We start from the raw sequence: 19,402 nt of genomic DNA, 5'->3' as shown, positions 1-19,402 counted from the left end.
TCAGGGAAATCACTAAATGCTCCCCTTCCTTTGTGATGTCCTTGTATGCATGTTGCAGGATTTGTTTTGATTTATTGGGATGGATTAATTTCCCTGGTTACAATTTAGAAAAGATAGTCATGTGATATTCAACTTACTGCCAGGAAGGAAGGGAACATTCTGACCCTAAACATGTTATTTGTCACCTTAGTCTTCCGGCTTCATGCATCACCAGCCCTTGAAGGGACGTCGGGTCACACAATACAACCCAGTACTCTCGATTCACTCAGTTGTGTTTTTAAGCTTCAAAAAAGAAAGGAGAGATATTGAACTATGTGTAGATTAAAGTTAGATGCAAGAAATCTAAATATGCATTAACTAAAGTGGTGTTGAATGGCCATTTGTCAAGAAAAGCTTTGTATTTTAAGATGTGATCATATTACAGTGTTGTTCCTAATGGTAACCTGAACACTACTCCATATCCCCACATAACAACATTCCCAACATCTATCAGTGCAATTTTGTACACAGTCCAAACATAAGGTTTTAAATTTGAACCTTGGAGTTTGTGTATAATGTTCTTCATGTCTTGCCAAGCTTATGCTCTGTGTCCTCCTTGCAACCAGTCTTTCTTTATTTCTTTATTTTCTACCAGATATTGATGCTAAATCGTTCACAGAAGAGCAGTTGTGCTCTTACAGTATTTCATCATGCTTAAGTCAGCAGCTCATTTACACTCCTTCATGATGTAATATATGATAGGAGAAAGGGACAATAGAATGAGACAGGATCACACTTTTTTGATTCACAAGAGGAAATTCACCCATTTTCAGTTGGATGTGACTCAAATGGGACACATGCCCTTTTCAAACTAGGCCACATTTAAGCCCAATAATGTTGTCTATATGTGGCGGCTGACTTTATTTGTGCCATGGCGATTTTGTGTGCCCTCGCACCGATGCACCACATTTTGGTAATGTAATTCAGTCTCATGTGCCGTGATGTTGGTGGATTAGGCATGCACTGCGAGGTTTGTTTTTCACTTCACACCGTGTCTGCTGAAGGGCACATGAAGTTTGAGAGAGTACTCTGAATCTGTTGAAAGTTAATTTCATATTTATGGCTAAAGTTTTGCTGCCACGCAATTCAACATCATCCAACATCTTCTGGCAGATTACCTTGTGTCTTGAACACCTTAGTTTTAACCTCACAATCGTTGATGGATAAAGACAGACTTTTCAGAGTTGTATAATCCTGTTTTTGTGTATTTCTTGAAGTATTCAGCCTTGAGATGCTGAAACAAAGCACCAAGGTGACTGATGGAACAAACAAAATGGTAGGATGTTTGCTTCAGTAGCATGAATTGTATCTCATGGTAATCTGAAGCTCATGAAGGGCATCTTTTGTTGTCTGCATTTCGAAACTCAATATGTCATAAAGGGTCAATGTAAATGAGGCCAGGTGTGCTTTACTCGCCTTTGATTTACAACCGTGATCAGTATGTCTCAATCCACTGGGCCTTGTCAGATATTTGCCTCTATTTGATTCTTCAAAACATTTAAAGGGTTTTGATTTGGTGCTTATATTAAAAAGTATTGATGTCATGCTGTCACGCCCCTGAGGCTCCACCATAATGAATCATATTCTGAGTTAACTCCCAAGCTTTTGGTTTTTGACCTACCTGTTAGAGATAAAACAAAAATCATCTATTCAACCCTTTTAAGTTGTTTTTTCTGGATATTATTACTTTCTTTAGACTTTTACTTACGATTAATGTACTACATTTTTCAAAAAATTTCCCAAAGATGTGTATTCGTTCTAGTTTTTCAAATCTCAAACGAGTTTCACACATCACATCACAAATAAATCCACTGCATGTTTTAACCAAGTTAAGTTGAAGGAATAGAACCAAACATGTTCACTGTGAGGGATTTACAGATCCAAAGCATGTAGATTTTCATTCAGTATCCTAAATAATGCCAGAGCTACAGTATTTTTACTCTATTTTTCATTTTAAGCATCCATCTTAACACTGACCAAACTAACGGAAAGTGACAAGTAACCAACAGAAATATGTCATAATCGCAAAGATTTTGTGAGCATGATAATACATATATTTATGCAAAATTATTATAGAAATAGAGCCCTTTCCATTTACATGTAAACAGCTTGATTTAACATGAAAGCTGTTCAACACTTGAATGAAAGTGCAGTGTTTAACTCCCTGCTGCACACAGGCAGGCCAAGCTGACACAAACATTTCAACTGGAACAGCATGGATTGTCTCCAACTGGAGCTAAAGCCTTCATCACAGTCCCCTCAGCTTGATGTGCCTGTCCTTTCTAAAGCATGCAGCAGAGAGCCGTTTGATCACCAGAATAAAAGGAACATTTTTCTTTTTTTTTTCTCAGTGGAGAGTTGGACACAAGTGAGAAATCCTGACAGGCATCGACCGTTCGCCAGCAGGGGCATAATTCTGTCTGTGTGTTCATTTATAGGAGGCTGGAGACTTTAACACACAAACACCACAGGGTACTACTTTTTCTGTCACCACCAGTGGCCCTCAGTCATTACATACTGAAGGAAAAAGCATTATTTCAGGAGATTCCAGTGTTTCTATGTTGACAACAATTTCAGAAATTGATAAGCTAATTCAAAATTCGATTTTTTTTCTTTCTCACTCTAAAAGTTTCAAAATGTTACGATGTGTTATGTCCAAGCAAATTGGCTTTTTTTGCTCATTGATTTTTCAGGGATTGAAGATATAATATGTCAGTAGTGAACTTTAAAGGTGCTGGTCAGAGTATTCAGTTACCTTTGCACTGAGCCTGTTTCACCTGTTTCACCTGTTTCCAGTCATTTGTGCTTAGCTAAGCGTCTGCTGGCTGGAGCTTCGTATTTTACAGACAAACATTCAACAGTGGTATCAATCTTCTCATCAAGTTAACTCTCAGAAAGAAAGCAAATTTCCTGGTTGAATGATTGTACAAGAAAGTTTCCTTTTTTAGTCCGTTTTCACTGATTAATATTTGGTTAATAATTAAGCAGAGGCACAGTGATTGGGTGGTTAATTATGGCAATGTTAATTCATTTTTTCTTCTGTAGAATAGATTTCTAGACACTTTGAAGCTGCAGCCAGAGGGAATCAGCGTAAATCATCGTGTGTGTGTGTGTGTGTGTGTGTGTGTGTGTGTGTGTGTGTGTGTGTGTGTGTGTGTGTGTGTGTGTGTGTGTGTGTGCGTGTGTGTGTGTGTCTGACACAGGCGAGCAGAGGGGCATGCATGTGTGGTTCTGAAGTCTAAACTGGGTTTGGTTTGGCAATCTATTAAGTATATAAATTCCTGTTCTGAAAATTAGTACCTTTGTTTGTAAAAACACAACTTTACATACAAATACACAATTTTGAATGCAGTTAATTTACGACACACTTTTCCCACAATTGATTCCAGCGAAATATCTATTCATAAATCAGTAAAGATTCATGTTGTGTCTTAAGGATGAAATATGAATTGCTTTGAAAGAAATCATCTAAAGAAGCAGTTGGCAGGCAATCAGAGTTTTCCTTTACAGCTTTAGTGAGACGGCAGTTTTCAAAGCAGTGCATAAAAACCCAGAGCTGTATAGTTGCAACAGCTTTGTACTCTGGTCGGGGTCATACAAGGCAAGGCAGCTGCTGTGTTAATCTCAAGTCTTGGTGCTTTGGACCTTCAGGGGTAAAGTCTCTATGAATACGCTTGAAAAACCCATCACCATATGGTAGTTGTATCTTCTCAGCCATGCAGTGACACATTAATCAGTCACAGATGAAATATTGCTCACTAACTCGTATAAAGATGAGGGGGAAATGAAAGACACACGGATAATATTTAAATCATGAAGAAATGTAAACAACTAGCATTGTTTTTGCTTTTTCTGTGAAACTGATGAATTTGAAATGTTCAGCATCTGATTACATCTCGGAAGAGCGAGCAGACTGGCTATTAGCTAATTGGTGCTGAGGAATACACTGGATGAAAAAGGATCAGCAATAATAACATGGTTGCATCTTCACCCACATTAAACGTAATGGGTAAATCACCCATTACGTTTAATGATTTTTATGTCTCATGCATGAGTCATAAATTGACAAGGCTAGAAGCAAAGCTAAAAGGAAAAAAGAGAAGAATATGGAGTGGCCTGGTCATTTAGAGATAATAAGCAGTGACTAGTGTACAGTGTGAGTGTCGTAATATATATATATATATATATATACTACACACTGCCATCCTATAGTAGGTCAAGAAGTGATGCATATAATAACATCATACTCCATGCTATCAGAGCCTATGTGACAAAAACAATAACTCTGATATTTAAAAAAAACATTTTTAGGAATTATTTTAGTGAAATTAACATTGGCAATAAAAAAAATAAGTCAATGATGAGTCAGTGATGTTCTGGATTGATTGATCTCCTATCTGTCCAACAGCTCCTGCTCTATTATGCTTTTAAAAAAAGCATAACAAAAAAAAAGCATCCTCTTCCTCTTGTGTTCCTCTTTTTTAGGGTCCCACAGCCCCAGGAGTCTATTCTGGGTCTCCTCTTATTTCTTATATTTATTGATGTCACCCATGGGACAAATCATGCACGGACCTGATTTTTTTTTGCTGCACCAATGACACATAACTGTTTGTCCCATTAAAGGTCCTGTGGGCAGGGCCTGACAGCATCTAGCAGTGAGGTTGCAGATTACAGACAACCAGCTGAAACATGTTGGTGTTTTTTTGGTGATTTGTCCTAAGTTAAATAAAGCAGGTCTGCTCATGGTGCAGACCTGCTTTATTCAGCTGAGACAGTTAACGAAGATCTTGTTCATTCATTTCATCTGCATCTTGAACTGGTCACGCACCATGCTTTGGTGCGGCTGTGGCTCAGGGTTAGAGTGATCCTCTTCCAATGGAAGATCGGCGGTTCAGTGTGTGATAGCTGGTATGAATGGGTCTGAATGGGTGAATGATGACATGTAGTTTGAAGTGCTTTGAGTGGTCGGAAGGCTAAAAGGTGCTCTACAATGCAAACCATCACATCCAAGTCTTGACTGTAGTGTATTTTATCATATTCTGCTATACCATGCTGTAATGAGGTCATGAAGTTGTTGCATGCTGTGTGATGTTGAGAGTCTGGGTTCTTCGGAGCTGCCCTAACAATGACCTCATGACCTGCATACGACGTGACAACCTTGTTTATAGTGATGTTTACACAGATGGAAGAATCTAGGTTCTCAGGAACGTATTTCAAAAAGTGTATGTTTTACGATGTCTGAATGATGTATGTACTGCTCAACATGTTTTCTGCCTTTGTGCACATTGAGGGGATGCACAACACAGATATAAGTCCAGCCTGAAGGCGGAGAGCCTCAGTCCATGCTGGATCTCTGTATGGGCTCCGTTCTGCGCAGAATGACTTCAGATGCAGTGATTCAAAAAAGAAATAGTTGAAACTGCATCGACGGACCTGGACATCTTCCTTTATCCTTTGATATCAAATGATATACTACATGACTATTATGATAATAAATCCTGCACCTGAACACACACACAAAGAAAGAAGAAAGAAAGAAATTCATCTGTGTGGAAGTAGGACTTAATTTCAAACATGAAAACTTGGTATATCTAAGAACCAGATGGACACTAATATTAGTAACACCATAAGCTACTTTTCTTCCTTATTGAGAACATAGACTATTTAATAATCTAAAACTGATTAAAGTAGCTTTAGACCCACTTAAACATTTTCACTGTATGATATTTTTGCTTATGTATAAGTTTTTTACTTCTTTATTATTCTGTTGCTGAGACGCCGTGAGGTGAAACAGAAACCAATGGGGAGCGTCCCATGTGGTCATGTGTCACTCACGAGCCGATACAGGAAGTGCAAGTCAGCTGCTGGCAAAGATGAACAAATCGCGATGAAGACACCAGAAACTTAAGCGAATAAAAGAAGTGTCTCCGTGTCGTAGAGACATCAATGAATGTGCGTCACAAACGAAGGTTACCAGAATGGAGAGAGCCGTCAGATTCATCTTCGTGTCGCTGGTTGTCTTTGTATCGAAGGTAAGTTGACGGACAACAACAACAACAACAGAAGCCGACAGCGACGGACGGGCCCTTAGAGCCTGACTTACCGTCGATTAAAACACGTCGGCTGCGGCTACGGTGAACCGTCTGAATTGTATTCTGAGTCTGTGACATTAGTCAACACACGGTGACGTCAGAAGCACCGTGTTATTCGGGTAAACGCGAGATAAATCGGTGCTGTCGCCGGGCTAGCGTTAGCCCTCCCGTTGGTCAGTTAGCCTCGTTTGGTTCTAAGCTGGGGGGGAGACGTTAGCGTTACTAGGCAACAGCTCCCCCGAACGGACGTTAATTCAAACCCCCCACACGTTGGCCGTTAGAATGTAGCTCAACTGACTGCAGTTAGTTTAATTTGACGTAGAGTGATTTCGTCATCTCCTACGTCACCAACAAGGAAGTAATTACATGTTTTATATCAGGAATGAGGAACCATGATGTACAGAGACAGGTGTGTTGATCACTTGAGGCCCTGTATGAGCTCAGATCAGCTCTTTTACAGCATGCATGTGTCACTGCTTTTAGATTGATATTGTTTTGTTATCAATTGGAATTTATTTTTAACTTAACTTTTAACTTTAACTTTTATTGGAGAAAAGATTATTCATGAAAGTAAGTCAATTGCTTCAAGTGAATCTGGTCTATATCTGAGTTGTAAGTGATGCTGAAATGACAGCATTTTAAATGACTATAGGGCCTAACTATACTTCAAATGCCATTGAGATTACTGGCTTGGGGTTAGGGTATTTTTCTTGTGTGGGACTCAAAACAATAACATTTATTGCCCAACAGATAAGCTGCCAAGAGGCGATCTTGCACATTTCAAATGGAAACATAGATAAGGAGTACTGTATCGTCCACAATCAGTCCTGGACCCCTCTGTCACAAACCCTTGATGCTGCTGTAAGTTTTTCAAACCTTTTTAAGCACTATTCTATTGTGAGATATTAGTATTAGGACAGGAAAATAACTCTGACTGTTATTGTCATCTTAAACCATTTGTTCCATTATCTGTCTATTTGTTTTATATTTGATATTTTATTTTATGTGACAGAACATCACAACAGAAATAGATGATAAATGGCCAGTGGACAAACTTGAGATGAACTTAAAAATGTAACCTCTTAAAACTTCACTTATACAGCCTCTATTTATAACCTGGTGGCTGTTGATGTTCTACCTCTCTGATTAATGTGAATCCAGAAGTAGAAGTATGCTCAGTAAGGGGTAATGCTAAAGACCTCGGATTACATTTATTTGCTGTGTTTACTGTACTTCTCTTATGTTTCCCAAAATTATGATGGGAAAACTCTAGGAAACATTCCACCTATCCTAATTATTGTCTTCACTTTCTCAGTTTCAGTTTCCACTGGTGAATATGACCTACACTGTCCTGTGTGACACCTCTGGGGTCAGTCCAGGTGTGCTAAAGGGCAAAGCGGTGGTTGTGATGAGGGGGGACTGTGAATTCAGCCAGAAAGCCCTGGTTGCTCAGAGCCTTGGAGCAACAACTCTGCTCATTGCCAGCAAAACATTATTGGTAGGACATGTACATCAAACTATATTTTTGTCAGTAGGCTATCAGGTGTTTTTGTTATCAACTAACTCTCATGGAGGACCAATTATATGTTTTATTTTTTCTGTTAATCTGTACATGATCACAATACTATCGACCAGATCTACAAATATAACATGGCAGTTGCACATGCAGAAGTGATTCAGAAATGAGGAAGCGACACACGATACCAGTGGTGTGGATGTGGGGATTTCCATTTAAAAATTAAAAAACAATTTCATCATGATTGGTTAACTGTGTCATCTTTTTCATACTTGTTGTTTGAAATTTGAACATGCATAAAATTACTCACCAAGACCTAGACAAGAAATTCTAAACAACTGCATTTCTGAAAATCTCTTTTTTACGTCTCGGCTTTTCAGATCACTCCATCAGCCAATGACTCAGAGTATTCAAAGATACATATTCCTCTGGCTCTCATGAGGGACAGGGACTTTCTTGAAGCACAGAAGGTCAGTCCTTACTTTTTCTGCTGCTTCTGAATTACGACCCCTGTTATAAAGGTCAATTTGATGAAGAATGTTAAACTGGAATTTTTTCTTTATGTATGTCCTCAGGTGTTTGGTGAAGGGATGCAGGCGAAGCTTTATGCTCCACCTCACTCAAAGATTGATCCAAGCATTGCAGTCATGCTACTGATTGCCATCGTCACAGTCGCCTTGGGCGGCTTCTGGAGCGGAGCGTGTGAGAGGTGGGACATGGCAGCTTCACATACAGTGCACTATCTTTAAATTTGAATAAAATCAAACTAAAGTTTATATATGCAGAAAATATAGTTGCTGCATTGTAAGCAGTGTTTCCCACCAAATTAGATTCTATTTTTTGCATTTTATTGGGGTTGGCACGTTTTCGTAAAATGCTAAAATGAGTCGCTTCAATCACTTGGGATTGCCGTTAATATACCTGTAAAATCTATGTGTGGAAACACTGGTAAGTATGCAGTTACAATGTAATTAAGTGTCAATGTGAATGTATTGTTTACTGAAATGTGAACATACAGTAGATGCCATTGTTAAGATAAGATAATCCTTTATTAGTCCCGCAGCGGGGAAATTTGCAAAGAGCAACACAAACTTTACCAAAGGTCACATTTATTGCAGTGCTATTATATCACATTGAATTCAACTGTTCGGTCCACTCTCTGTGTTTGAGTATTGGATGCTGCCTGCTCTTTTTTTTTGCCCTAAGAACCACCAGTTTTATAAACAATTTGCCTGAGATTAATTTAAAAAAATTAAGTATTTTCTGTTGTTTGCAGGGACCGGTTGAATGGTGCTGTTGCAGGGGGAGGAGGGGGAGAGAGCAAAGCAGACAGCGGAGATATTTTCCTGTACTCTCCTCTCAAAGTGGTCATCTTTGTTGCCATGATGTGTGGGATGCTGGTCCTCATGTACTTCTTCTACAACGTCCTTGGTAAGTGGGAATACACAGCTCTTATGTACTCCAAAGGAGTCAATGCTTGAAGTGGAACAGTACTCCTCTTATACACGTTTGCTTGCCTATCGGCCGGTATCAACAATGTCTTGCTTCTTATTCCTATTTATTCATTCATTCTGAAAACATGTTATATTGTGTCCGCCATAATCAGTGGTGTTTTTATTGTTATATTGCCATACCTTGGCTGTGCATCTTGTATAGTTGGCCTATAATATTCCAACTGAAACATTATAGCATTATGGTGGCGTGTTTGTATATTAAGCCATAGTGTTAATAATTAATGTTATTTCCTGTGTTATTTGTAGCCTATAGTATCTTATGATAGCCTGGAATCAACACCAACCAGTCAGGCAGGCAGGTTAGCATACAGAAGTGAAGCGTGTGAGCTATTGATTCAGGTTTTACAAGCAATGTCTCTGTCAAGATGCTCATACATGTTATGCAGCATTTTTGAGAGTCCTCCCCCAAGAGAATTTGAAAGGTTTTGACTTAAAACTATCCAATTGTACGTTATGGACTATTATTATTATAGATTAAGCCCATAAAGTTTAAAGATAAAACCTGCTTTAATTAAATACTTATTTTGTTAATTAAACATATCACAGTCTTCCTCTTAAAATGTAATTATTGTATTAATGTTTACCCTGGAAAATCATATTCTGTAAATCATAAAAGCAGTTTCAGAAAACGTTTAAATAATGTTTGATTCATTATGTTCAAAAAAACTGACAAACAGTTCACAATTTTCTTTACAAAAAGGATGTGAAAATTGTGTTGATAACTTTCAGCAGCTTAGCTCTCACTACCCTTTCCTCCGTGTGGTGCATCAGCTGTCTACATTATTTTAATGTATTTGCGGCTTGTGAGGCACAGTACAAAAACTCTGGCACTTCGCTGTTATGAATCGCCAATAAGAATTGCCCAGAGAACCTGATATGGAGAATGCAGAAAAGTGCACAAGAAAAACTCGCAGTATGTCAAAGACTAAAATGTAGAAGTGCCGGAAATGTCTACCCGTGGGAACTGGCCCACTTCAACCACTGGAAGTAGTGATTATATCTGGGGTTTTGTTAATGTGATCTGTGTTTCCTTTTTCTGCCAGTTTACGTCATTATTGCTATATTCTGCATGGCGTCTGCCTCTGCACTCTTCAGCTGTCTAGATGCAGTGATGGATTTAATTGGTTGTGGCACTGGGAGGTATGAGCATCACTCTTTCAAAAAAAAACCTTTCTAAACACACACACACACACACACACACACACACACACACACACACACACACACACACACACACACACTATTTATTTGTTTCTGTCTCTTTTTTTAGCTTCTCCATCCGAAATTACAACTTCTCTGTGAGGTCGCTCATTCTGGCTGCTGTGTGTATTAGCATTGCTGTGGTCTGGGGCGTCTACAGGAATGAAGACAGGTACTGTGAAGGCACACATGCACACAAAACACACAACCACAACACACTCGGACACGACTGCGGGAAATGCTTATTGGTTAAAATGATCTTGTAAACACTCACATTGCTGCAGCAGCAGCAGCCGTGCTTTTAACATTGCATCACCCAAGTCAGTTTTATTAAGTATCTTTATAGCTTATTGTTAAACTCATCAGAAAGGCGACTGTAAAGCTTTTTTATTCCCGTCACCATGGTATGAAAGACTAAATGTCTTAAGGGTGGAATGTGACATATACTTGTGAATGAAATAACTGAATAATTGTAGGAGCACAATCTCATTATGGTCAATGAGACATTAATGATGGTTTAAGTTTCAGTAAGTATTTTCTAATTATATGTTAATTTTCTTAAATGATCTCTCACTCACATTCAATTCAATTTGATGATAATGTCGACATTTTGTTGCAGCTTGAGTGTCTCATTGTATTTGTAGTGTTGGTCAGTGTTCTTAGAATAGTGGAGGATATTTTCAGCCTAACTGTCACAATATCCTGAACAGAAACTTGCTTGTGTTGCTGTTTTAATCTTATTCAGACAGCTCAGTCTGAGTGAAAGCCAAAAAACATTTAAATCCAAAGTCTCTTGGTAAATAATCAAACATATGGCTTCAAAAATAATATTCACTGATTCATGTTGCTCTAGACTATGTGTAATGTTTCTAGCAGAATTTCCTTCAGCAGGGTGTAATTTTTTATTTGGCCGGACTAACTTGTGCTCTATCTGAGTCTCAGCTAGACTGCTCTTGTTAAAGTTAAAAAAGGAAATGCTAAAGTTAAAACTCGAGGTAAAAGAGCTTTTTTTTGTCCTTGTAGATGGATCTGGATCTTGCAGGACCTCCTTGGCATTGCTTTCTGCCTCAACTTCATGAAGACCATTTCACTGTCCAACTTCAAGGTACCTCTTTACAGCCCCTCTTCTCTGAGGTCACACTCCCTTCTTTCATCATTTAATCTTAATCTAGACTTTGTGAGGCATAATGATTGTTTGTACTCTTAATTAATAATATTTGAAGTATATTTCTTATATTTATTGTCTTCTGTCATTAGTATGTCACACATTGTCCCAGATCTTGTTTTCTTAGATCAACAAGACAGAAGTCTGTACATTCACCCTCACTGGCTATTAATGCAATGCTGATAAAGCAGTGTTGAAATGTTAAAATATGTTTTTCTCAGTCAATCTTTGATTATTTTTTTTTGTTCCTGTTATGGCATAGATCTGTGTGATTCTGCTGAGCCTCCTGCTTGTGTATGACGTCTTCTTCGTTTTCATCACTCCTTTCTTCACCAAGGTATGAGTATATGTATTTATATTCTTGAAGATTCTCAGGCCTGACGCAGTAAACTTTTTCACATATGTAACTGCCACTTATATCGGTTTATGATGCCCTTCCTCAGTATTTCCTGCTTATATGTTAACCTCAAAGTGTGTTGACGTCCAATTAACATGTTTCACTTATGCACAAAAGCTTAATTTAAGTAAGGAAGTGATGCTTTGCAAAGAAAACCATACACACAACTACACACTGTCATCTTATATCATTGAATAGGAGATCTTTTTGCAGCTCAGGTGGTTTAGTGTGATGCATGGCGGTTTTACAAATGGACGAGTAACATAATATGAATGTCTTGCATCTCTTCTTTGTCGACAGAATGGAGTTAGCATTATGGTGCAGGTTGCCCTGGGCCCGGATGCTTCAGGAGAAAAGGTAAGGCCTCCTGCACTGCCTTCAAGGGGAACTTCACCAAATCAACAGGCATTTTATAAATATTTGTAAAATTACCAGATTCCACAGTCAGTCTTTTCATTGTTTTGATGAATTTTCAGATTTTAAATGGGTGAAAATTTTACAGACAGCATATTTTTGTACATTAGTTTAAATATCTGGAAATATGAAAAATGTATGTTTTATATTTGTGGGAAATCATCATTTTCTTTAAACCAACTCAGGCACTTTCATACTGACTTAGGGTAGTTTTTTGAGCGCTATTAGCCCAAAGTTTTTAACTTTATAGAGAGACTGAAGAAACGTCGTTCCATGAGTGAATTAATTTGGAGGAGTGAATGTTTGTTCAAGATGAGCAGTGTGTAGGAGTTTTATTACCTAAGTCCTGGACAGCAAACTGAAACCTACACTTGGTGGAATTCCTCTTCAACTTTGTACTGGCTTGATTAACATCCTGGCTGATCTGCACTGCTTGTTGTTTAATGCCCTATATAGCGTGATAGCGTGATAGACTGATTGACTAACTGTGCGTTGGGTTTGGGTGGGCTCTGTCGTAGACGCAAGGTAACATGGTGGAGGTCCCTGCTGAACCCCAGGCTCCCTCTGAGAAAGTAAGGCTTGACTTGTTAACCACCCACTCCTTTTCTTAATGCCACATCCTGCGGTGGGTGGGAAGGGATTGGGATTGTAGATGATTGGTCTCAAGATAGATTCTCATGAGTAAAACCCTGCTCTTATAAAGGCTCGCCAACCATGTGAGAAGAATATGATGAGGAAAGTTTTGTATTGGGCCTTTCTTTTGTTTTTTATATTATTCTATATACACACACAGACTGCCCAGATCCATCAAAACGTATTGTTAGAATTTGATTAACAGGAGAGTAAAAAACAACTCAAGCAAGCATTCTTTCAACCAAAAGTATAAAAGATAATATATAATAATGTCCTGGACATCCTGCCGTGTGTATTAGGCTTGTACTATAGTATACCAGGGAATTTCTCAACAGTATGATTTTCAATACTGTCATAATTACAGACGCTCTGCTTTTCATAATGTTGTATAATGTGACAGGTGTAGTACACAGAACACGCCATCAGAGGTCAGTCTCTACCTGTGATTTGGGATAATTTGGTTTCAGTCTTAATTTTAAAGCCACATAAAGCCCTCTGAGGCAAATTTGTGATTTTGGGCTAAATAAAAAAAAAAAAAAAATGAATTGAATTGACCAATAGACATAGACCCATACAGCCCGCCCAAGCCTGATCTAATCTATACGATTTATTACAATCTTGGCTTTTATCCTCCTTATAAAAACATGTTATTCTTACAGATATACTTAATGCTTTTAAATTACCTCTTTACAAAAGTGAAACATGAAGCATAGGAAAGAAACATACATGTCAGACTCTCACATGATTGCCAGGTGCTGTGTGCTGAAAAGTCACTTGAGTTTTTTAGGAATGTTAAGCCATTGCTGGATAACTGAAGCAGTGTTTCTCCCAGGACTTTTCCTGCAGCTTATCTTATGTTCTTGGATTTGTTTGGGGGGGGGGGGGTTCTTTTCATTGCAAAATTCAGCAGGTTATTTTGTGAAATTTTATATACCATGTTTGTGAGGATTTGTGCAAATATAAATAAACATACATGTAACTATTGTTTATAAACAACCTTTTGGTGTCCTATAATTATATGAAAAACAAGACAGACATATTATGTCAAATTTTGAAAGGAGTAGCTGAGGTGGCAATCTGCTGGGAGGAGTAAAATACTGCTTGAGATTCTAAAGCAATATACACCAAATCCATGCTTTGAGAAATTAATATTAAGAACAAATTGAGTCAGCATAACACAATGTACAGCTCACTGTATTTGGTCTCATATAACACAGTAATTCTGCTCTCACTTTTTTATAAATATATGAAATGTTTTTTCTTCTCAGCTGCCGGTCGTCATGCGTGTCCCTCGGTTCACAGCGTGGGCTCAGAACCTGTGTGGGATGCAGTTCTCCATTCTGGGTTACGGAGATATCATTGTTCCAGGTGAGGTTAAGGTGTCACCGTCAGTGTTTAAACTGGCTGCTGTCAGTTTAACTACAGTATATGAACACATATATACACACACACACACACATAGAGGAAGAATAAGGAAAGCCTAATACATGATGTGTACAGTTCACACAGGCAGTGTGGCCCAGGTCTCATGTGCCGCTTTCAATTTATTTTAAATGACCAAAACCAACTATGTTAAAAAAGCAGAAGTACAAATGGCAGTGCTGCTTCTGAGCTGAGAAACAATACATAAAAGGCTAGCATTTATAGTGTGATGTATCACTCAACCTCTGCATCCTCATTGGTCCAACAGGTCTCCTGGTTGCCTACTGCAGCAGATTTGATGTTTGGATCAACAGTCGCAAGAAGATCTACTTTGTCTGCTGCTGCATAGGTACATCACAGTTCAACTATCATTGTATTAATTGTATGCTGAATATATAGCCATTGTTGATACTGTAAGAATAAGTGTACAGTATGTCACTATCATAATAGAATAATGTGCTTCTGATGTTTTTATATATTCCCTGTAATCATATTAGCTTTGCTGCTCTTTACTGCTCGTCTGCACACTCTTCTTAATGAACTCCATACATTTTAGAATGTATTTGATTTAATTACCTTAATCATCAGTGTGGACATGCCTGATATATATCAGAACATATTTTGTGACAGACTTTTTAATACTTCTACTTATCAAGTCTCAGGTTAATTTTGTCTCCCTCATTCTGTGTCTGTATTTGTCCGTCTCTTATTCCTTGTAGCCTATCTGCTGGGAATGATTGTCACATTTGCAGTGATGCTGCTGTCAGGGATGGGCCAGCCCGCACTACTCTACCTGGTGCCCTTCACCCTGATAACCTCCGCCGTGGTGGCTGGGTGCCGGGGAGAGATGAGGCAGTTCTGGGCGGGAACCACCTATGAGGTGAGAGGACCGGTGAGAGAGAGTTTAATGTGATTCTATACAGGCATCTGTATTTCAAAGACTGAAGTACACAGCAAATCTAATTGCCAAGACGCACGCTCACAGCTCGTCACTAGGAGGATATTTCTAATATTTACTTATACAAGCAAGGCTTCCAAGCTTTAGTGCCCAGCTGCCTTTGTACAACATAATAAATGCTGTTCAGCCAATTCGTAATTTGCTCTGAGCAGCTTCATTATTGCAGACTTTCTGCAGCGAAAGGTATTTTGTTTTAAACAAAACTGTAAAAAAGTTTCAGTCTTTACAGTTGCAGCTACATAAGTTTCATCATTTCCAGTTTGCCAAACAACTCACTTGTCATGCAGGTGAACTGAGATTAGTCCACTTATTGAATGGCAGCTTCAAGGGAAATTATTCCAGCTAGTTTTCCTTGTTTCTTTACAGTTTCTTGTCCTGATTTTGAATAGTATGTGAACTCAGTTGTGAGTGTGAGTGTTTATATCTGTAGAGGTTTGATTCCTAGATGCTGCTGTCTTTTATTGACTGCATGGCCCTGGTATTATGAATCTAATCAGATAACCTGTAATAGAAGCTTCAGGTTTCTTGTATTACTAATTGCCCCTTTTGAATCTAACCTTCATTTTACATCAGCTCAGCTCTCTGCAGCTGGAGGTACCAAGTAAACGCAACAGCACCACTACACTGTCATTGCACTTACCATAATTCAGGCTTGCACTTCAGAAATCCCTGTGAGTCACCCACTTGTAGTGCATTGACCGACTCTATTCCAGGATATTGTGCTGTCTTTGAAGAACCGAATGTAATCGGCAATGAAAAGACAAATGTTTTTTACATGCTCCTTAGCCTGGCATGTGCCGTGACGGTGTGTGTCACACCCATTCGTTACTATTTAGTGACATCTCACACAATGAGTTAAATGTTGTGATAATTAAGAATGTTAAAAAAGAGTAAGGAAATGTGTTTGGGAATCGATCCTGATTGCCCTGCAGTGGCATAATGTAAAAAGTTAGGCATTCTCTATACAAATCAGCAAAAAATGTTAAAAATAAAGAGTAAAAAACAAGCTGTGTATCTTAAAAAAGTGTGCCACACTCAAGAGCAAATGGCAAATAAACATATAGTAAATAGGCACACAGACATAAATACACACACAGCATACAAACATGGAATTACAAATGACCACACTATTAAATATTCTAGTGAACAGGAACGTTTTCTAAAAATGTAAGTATTACAACATCTAATACTTTAAATTCACCTGCTGTTATATTTTAACAGAAACTATATAAAGCAGATAGACTCTGTAGTCTTTAAGGACCACAGCAGCTGTTTTATAATCTTTGAGCTTGTTTACTACAAATGTATGTTTTTCAAACCATTCGTTACATTTTTAGATAACTTTCGGAGCTTCCAGTCAGCCATTGGTAACAACTATTGCTTGTACTGTATCTATCAAAGTCACATTATTGTACGAGCACACTACCCATGTTTTTTTTTTGTGGTTTTTTTTTAAGTTTGCCAGTTTTCATCTGCAACTAGCATGAACTGAATCCATGGCTGCTTGGAAGTTATGAAATTTACTTCATATAGTACGTTTGTAGTTAAACAAAAATACTCTGAAGCTCGGAACATTCCTAACCTCGAGGTCCTAGATTGATTCAGAAATCCTGAGAGAAGGTTGCATGGATGTGTCGTGTGAATATACTTTTTGTGAGAGACAAAAAAAAAAGCAGAAAAAGATTCTGACCTGGCTTCATCTTCACCAGGTCTTGGACTCGTCAAGGGAACCTTTGCTACCAGGTTTGCTTCCTTCTAAACCTAGACCTCACGCCTATATCTCTCGCCATTTTTAAAGTGTTGCTTACTGCAGTGCCTTAATATTTTCTTAACAGCTTCCTTTGGTTCCCTTTATCTTTTCCTTTGGACATTTTAATCCCTGATTTCCAGGGTCAATGTGATATTTTAAAGACACAACAGATGGAATGCATTTTTTGAAATACAAACAACTTGGAGGACCTAGCTTTTGACAGTACATTGTTTTGTTTTAACTCACCACTAGGTGTCTCTAGTTGATTGAAATAAACTGAAATGTTCTCAGCAACACACCTTGTGTTAAAGTCATGGCCCTGGAATACCATTAACCTCATCTCTTTATTTCCGCAGTTTTGTTTTATCATTCTCTTTCTCAACTCATCCATCTTTTCCAACCAGCAGGAATTAATACTTCCATCACTCCATCCTTCGTACAGTTGCCAACATGTCCATGTTGCCCTCTGCATGTTGTTGCTTGCAGTTATTTCATCAGGATGCGTTATCTCTGTGGCTTGCTATATATGTAAAACGCACCGCTCGTCTATTGTTGTATATGCAATGCACATTGCAAATTAAAATGATATCTCTTCGTCTATCATTTGCATTTGGTGAACCCAAAAAAATATTAATTCTTCCTTTCTTTAGAGGGAAGAACTGACCGCTGCATAGGAGAAGAATGCTGACTCACAATGTTGAGAATGGACCCTGCTGCTGGATGCTTTTTTAAAAATTGTGATATAAAATTGTCAAAGCAAGGGAACACATGTTAATGATCAACAGATTCTTGAAACAGCAAGGGGTTCATTTGTCTGCTGCAAATGGCTAGAAGATTAATAAATATTGTGTTGGCTTGTTTAGTGCCTGAAAGGTTTGTTAGGCTCACGTTCAGAAAACTGTAATGACTTTGCCTTGGTGATGATTGCATACAACAAAATGAGGAAGCACTTTATAACACTCAGCTTGACAGTTGTTTCATCAGGGTTGGGGTGGGTTTTAAATTACTTGTAGCCAGAATACGATACATTTTTGATAACTGTTTTGGGATTTCTGTGTAACCTGTTTGTATGATGTGATTTCTTTCATCGCCTTATATTAAAGTGAACTTATATTTAATCTTGTTTTATCTGTATTTTGTTCCTTGTTGACACTTCCACATGGACACTTCAGGGAACGCAATCCTCCTGAAGTTTAACAGCTAATCAAGTCAAGTAGTGACTTATTGCCCTGTTTTGGGAAGAAATTCCACACAGCTATATTGGGTATGAACTGATATGATAGTTGACAGTTTATTAAATCACTTAGAGGGGCTTTTATGTTCTATGAGGTAGCCAGGGGGCAGAACGTGCCAAGCATCAATCAATAGGCTCTTTAAATGTATTGTGCAACAAAGGAGGTTGCCAGTGTGAGGAGGATAAAACAGTTGGTACAATGCCCTCTCTAAAAGAGTTCAGGATACATTTAAGCACTGAAATGAAGAGCGTCAGAACAATATTTGTGTCTCAAAGACTTAGTGCTTAGGAGAACATTGAAAACTGTTTTTGATTATAAATATGTTGAATGTTAAATGATAAAAGGCCTTTATTGTCCGGAGGTGGAGCAGAGTCCCTCAAACCTTTTTCTTCTGAACTCTGACTTTTACAGCCCTCTTCAGTATGTTTATAATGCTCATAAATCCTGCAATTTGACCCATGTTTGTACTTGTGTGATTAGCATGAGGAAAGAAATACTAAACTGACAGCTATGAAATATTATGTAGGAATGTTTATCAGTTGACTTAAAACTATAACCTGAGAGGTTAGCACTTTCTGGTAAGGCACCCTTGGCGTGGCCTTGTTAATGGTTAATTCCCTGATGCTTAACAAACCAGCTAGAAGCCATTAATAACAAGTTTAAGTGAACTAACCAAGGGTTTGGCCGGTTGTTATCTACTTGAATAAGGCATGTTATAAATGTCGGTAAACATTGATACATGTTAATGGCATTCTCACTTCTAACAAGTCCTAAAGTCTGCATTTACATAAGTCAATAAATCATGAATAAAATATATTTATAATAATTAAATCTGCTAATGTTAAAGTTCTTATATATTACTTGGGTTTTGGTCTGGGTGTCTGCATATTTTTCATCGGAGGGTAAGAGTCCACAGGAAAAGGTCTTGCTGATGAATTAAAGAGCTGTACAGATAATAATATATAACAAAGAATAATGAGGACAAGGATTAACACCACCCACAACGTTGTTCTTCATAATGACTCCTAATTGATTTATAAAACATTCCCGTCCGTAGGCTATATAAT

The 19,402-nt window shown here is 38.2% G+C and overlaps 1 protein-coding gene across 4 annotated transcripts; it reads left to right on the top strand.

The window, feature by feature from the left end:
* The first annotated feature begins 5,873 nt into the window (after positions 1-5,873).
* Positions 5,874-18,218, top strand: zgc:123258 (uncharacterized protein LOC641502 homolog). 4 transcript variants are annotated; one of them, XM_054616647.1, is made up of 17 exons: positions 5,874-6,071; positions 6,882-6,992; positions 7,447-7,629; positions 8,028-8,117; positions 8,223-8,356; positions 8,924-9,078; positions 10,205-10,301; positions 10,432-10,533; positions 11,385-11,466; positions 11,789-11,863; positions 12,224-12,280; positions 12,856-12,909; positions 14,239-14,338; positions 14,661-14,741; positions 15,112-15,272; positions 17,060-17,093; positions 17,751-18,218. In XM_054616647.1, the coding sequence occupies exons 1-17, from the start codon at positions 6,018-6,020 to the stop codon at positions 17,786-17,788; spliced, it is 1,608 nt and encodes a 535-aa protein (XP_054472622.1). In that variant the 5' UTR covers positions 5,874-6,017; the 3' UTR covers positions 17,789-18,218. The 4 variants fall into 4 exon arrangements, with proteins under 4 accessions (XP_054472622.1, XP_054472612.1, XP_054472631.1 ...); XM_054616637.1 differs by having other exon boundaries at positions 15,112-15,284; XM_054616656.1 differs by lacking the exon at positions 12,856-12,909 and having other exon boundaries at positions 15,112-15,284.
* Positions 18,219-19,402: the final 1,184 nt, after the last annotated feature.

This window comes from Anoplopoma fimbria, chromosome 2 (assembly GCF_027596085.1).
Source record: "Anoplopoma fimbria isolate UVic2021 breed Golden Eagle Sablefish chromosome 2, Afim_UVic_2022, whole genome shotgun sequence".
Lineage (NCBI taxonomy): Eukaryota > Metazoa > Chordata > Actinopteri > Perciformes > Anoplopomatidae > Anoplopoma > Anoplopoma fimbria.
The sequence above is the reverse complement of the archived record's forward strand: the minus strand, read 5'-3'. Positions and strand labels throughout refer to the sequence as shown.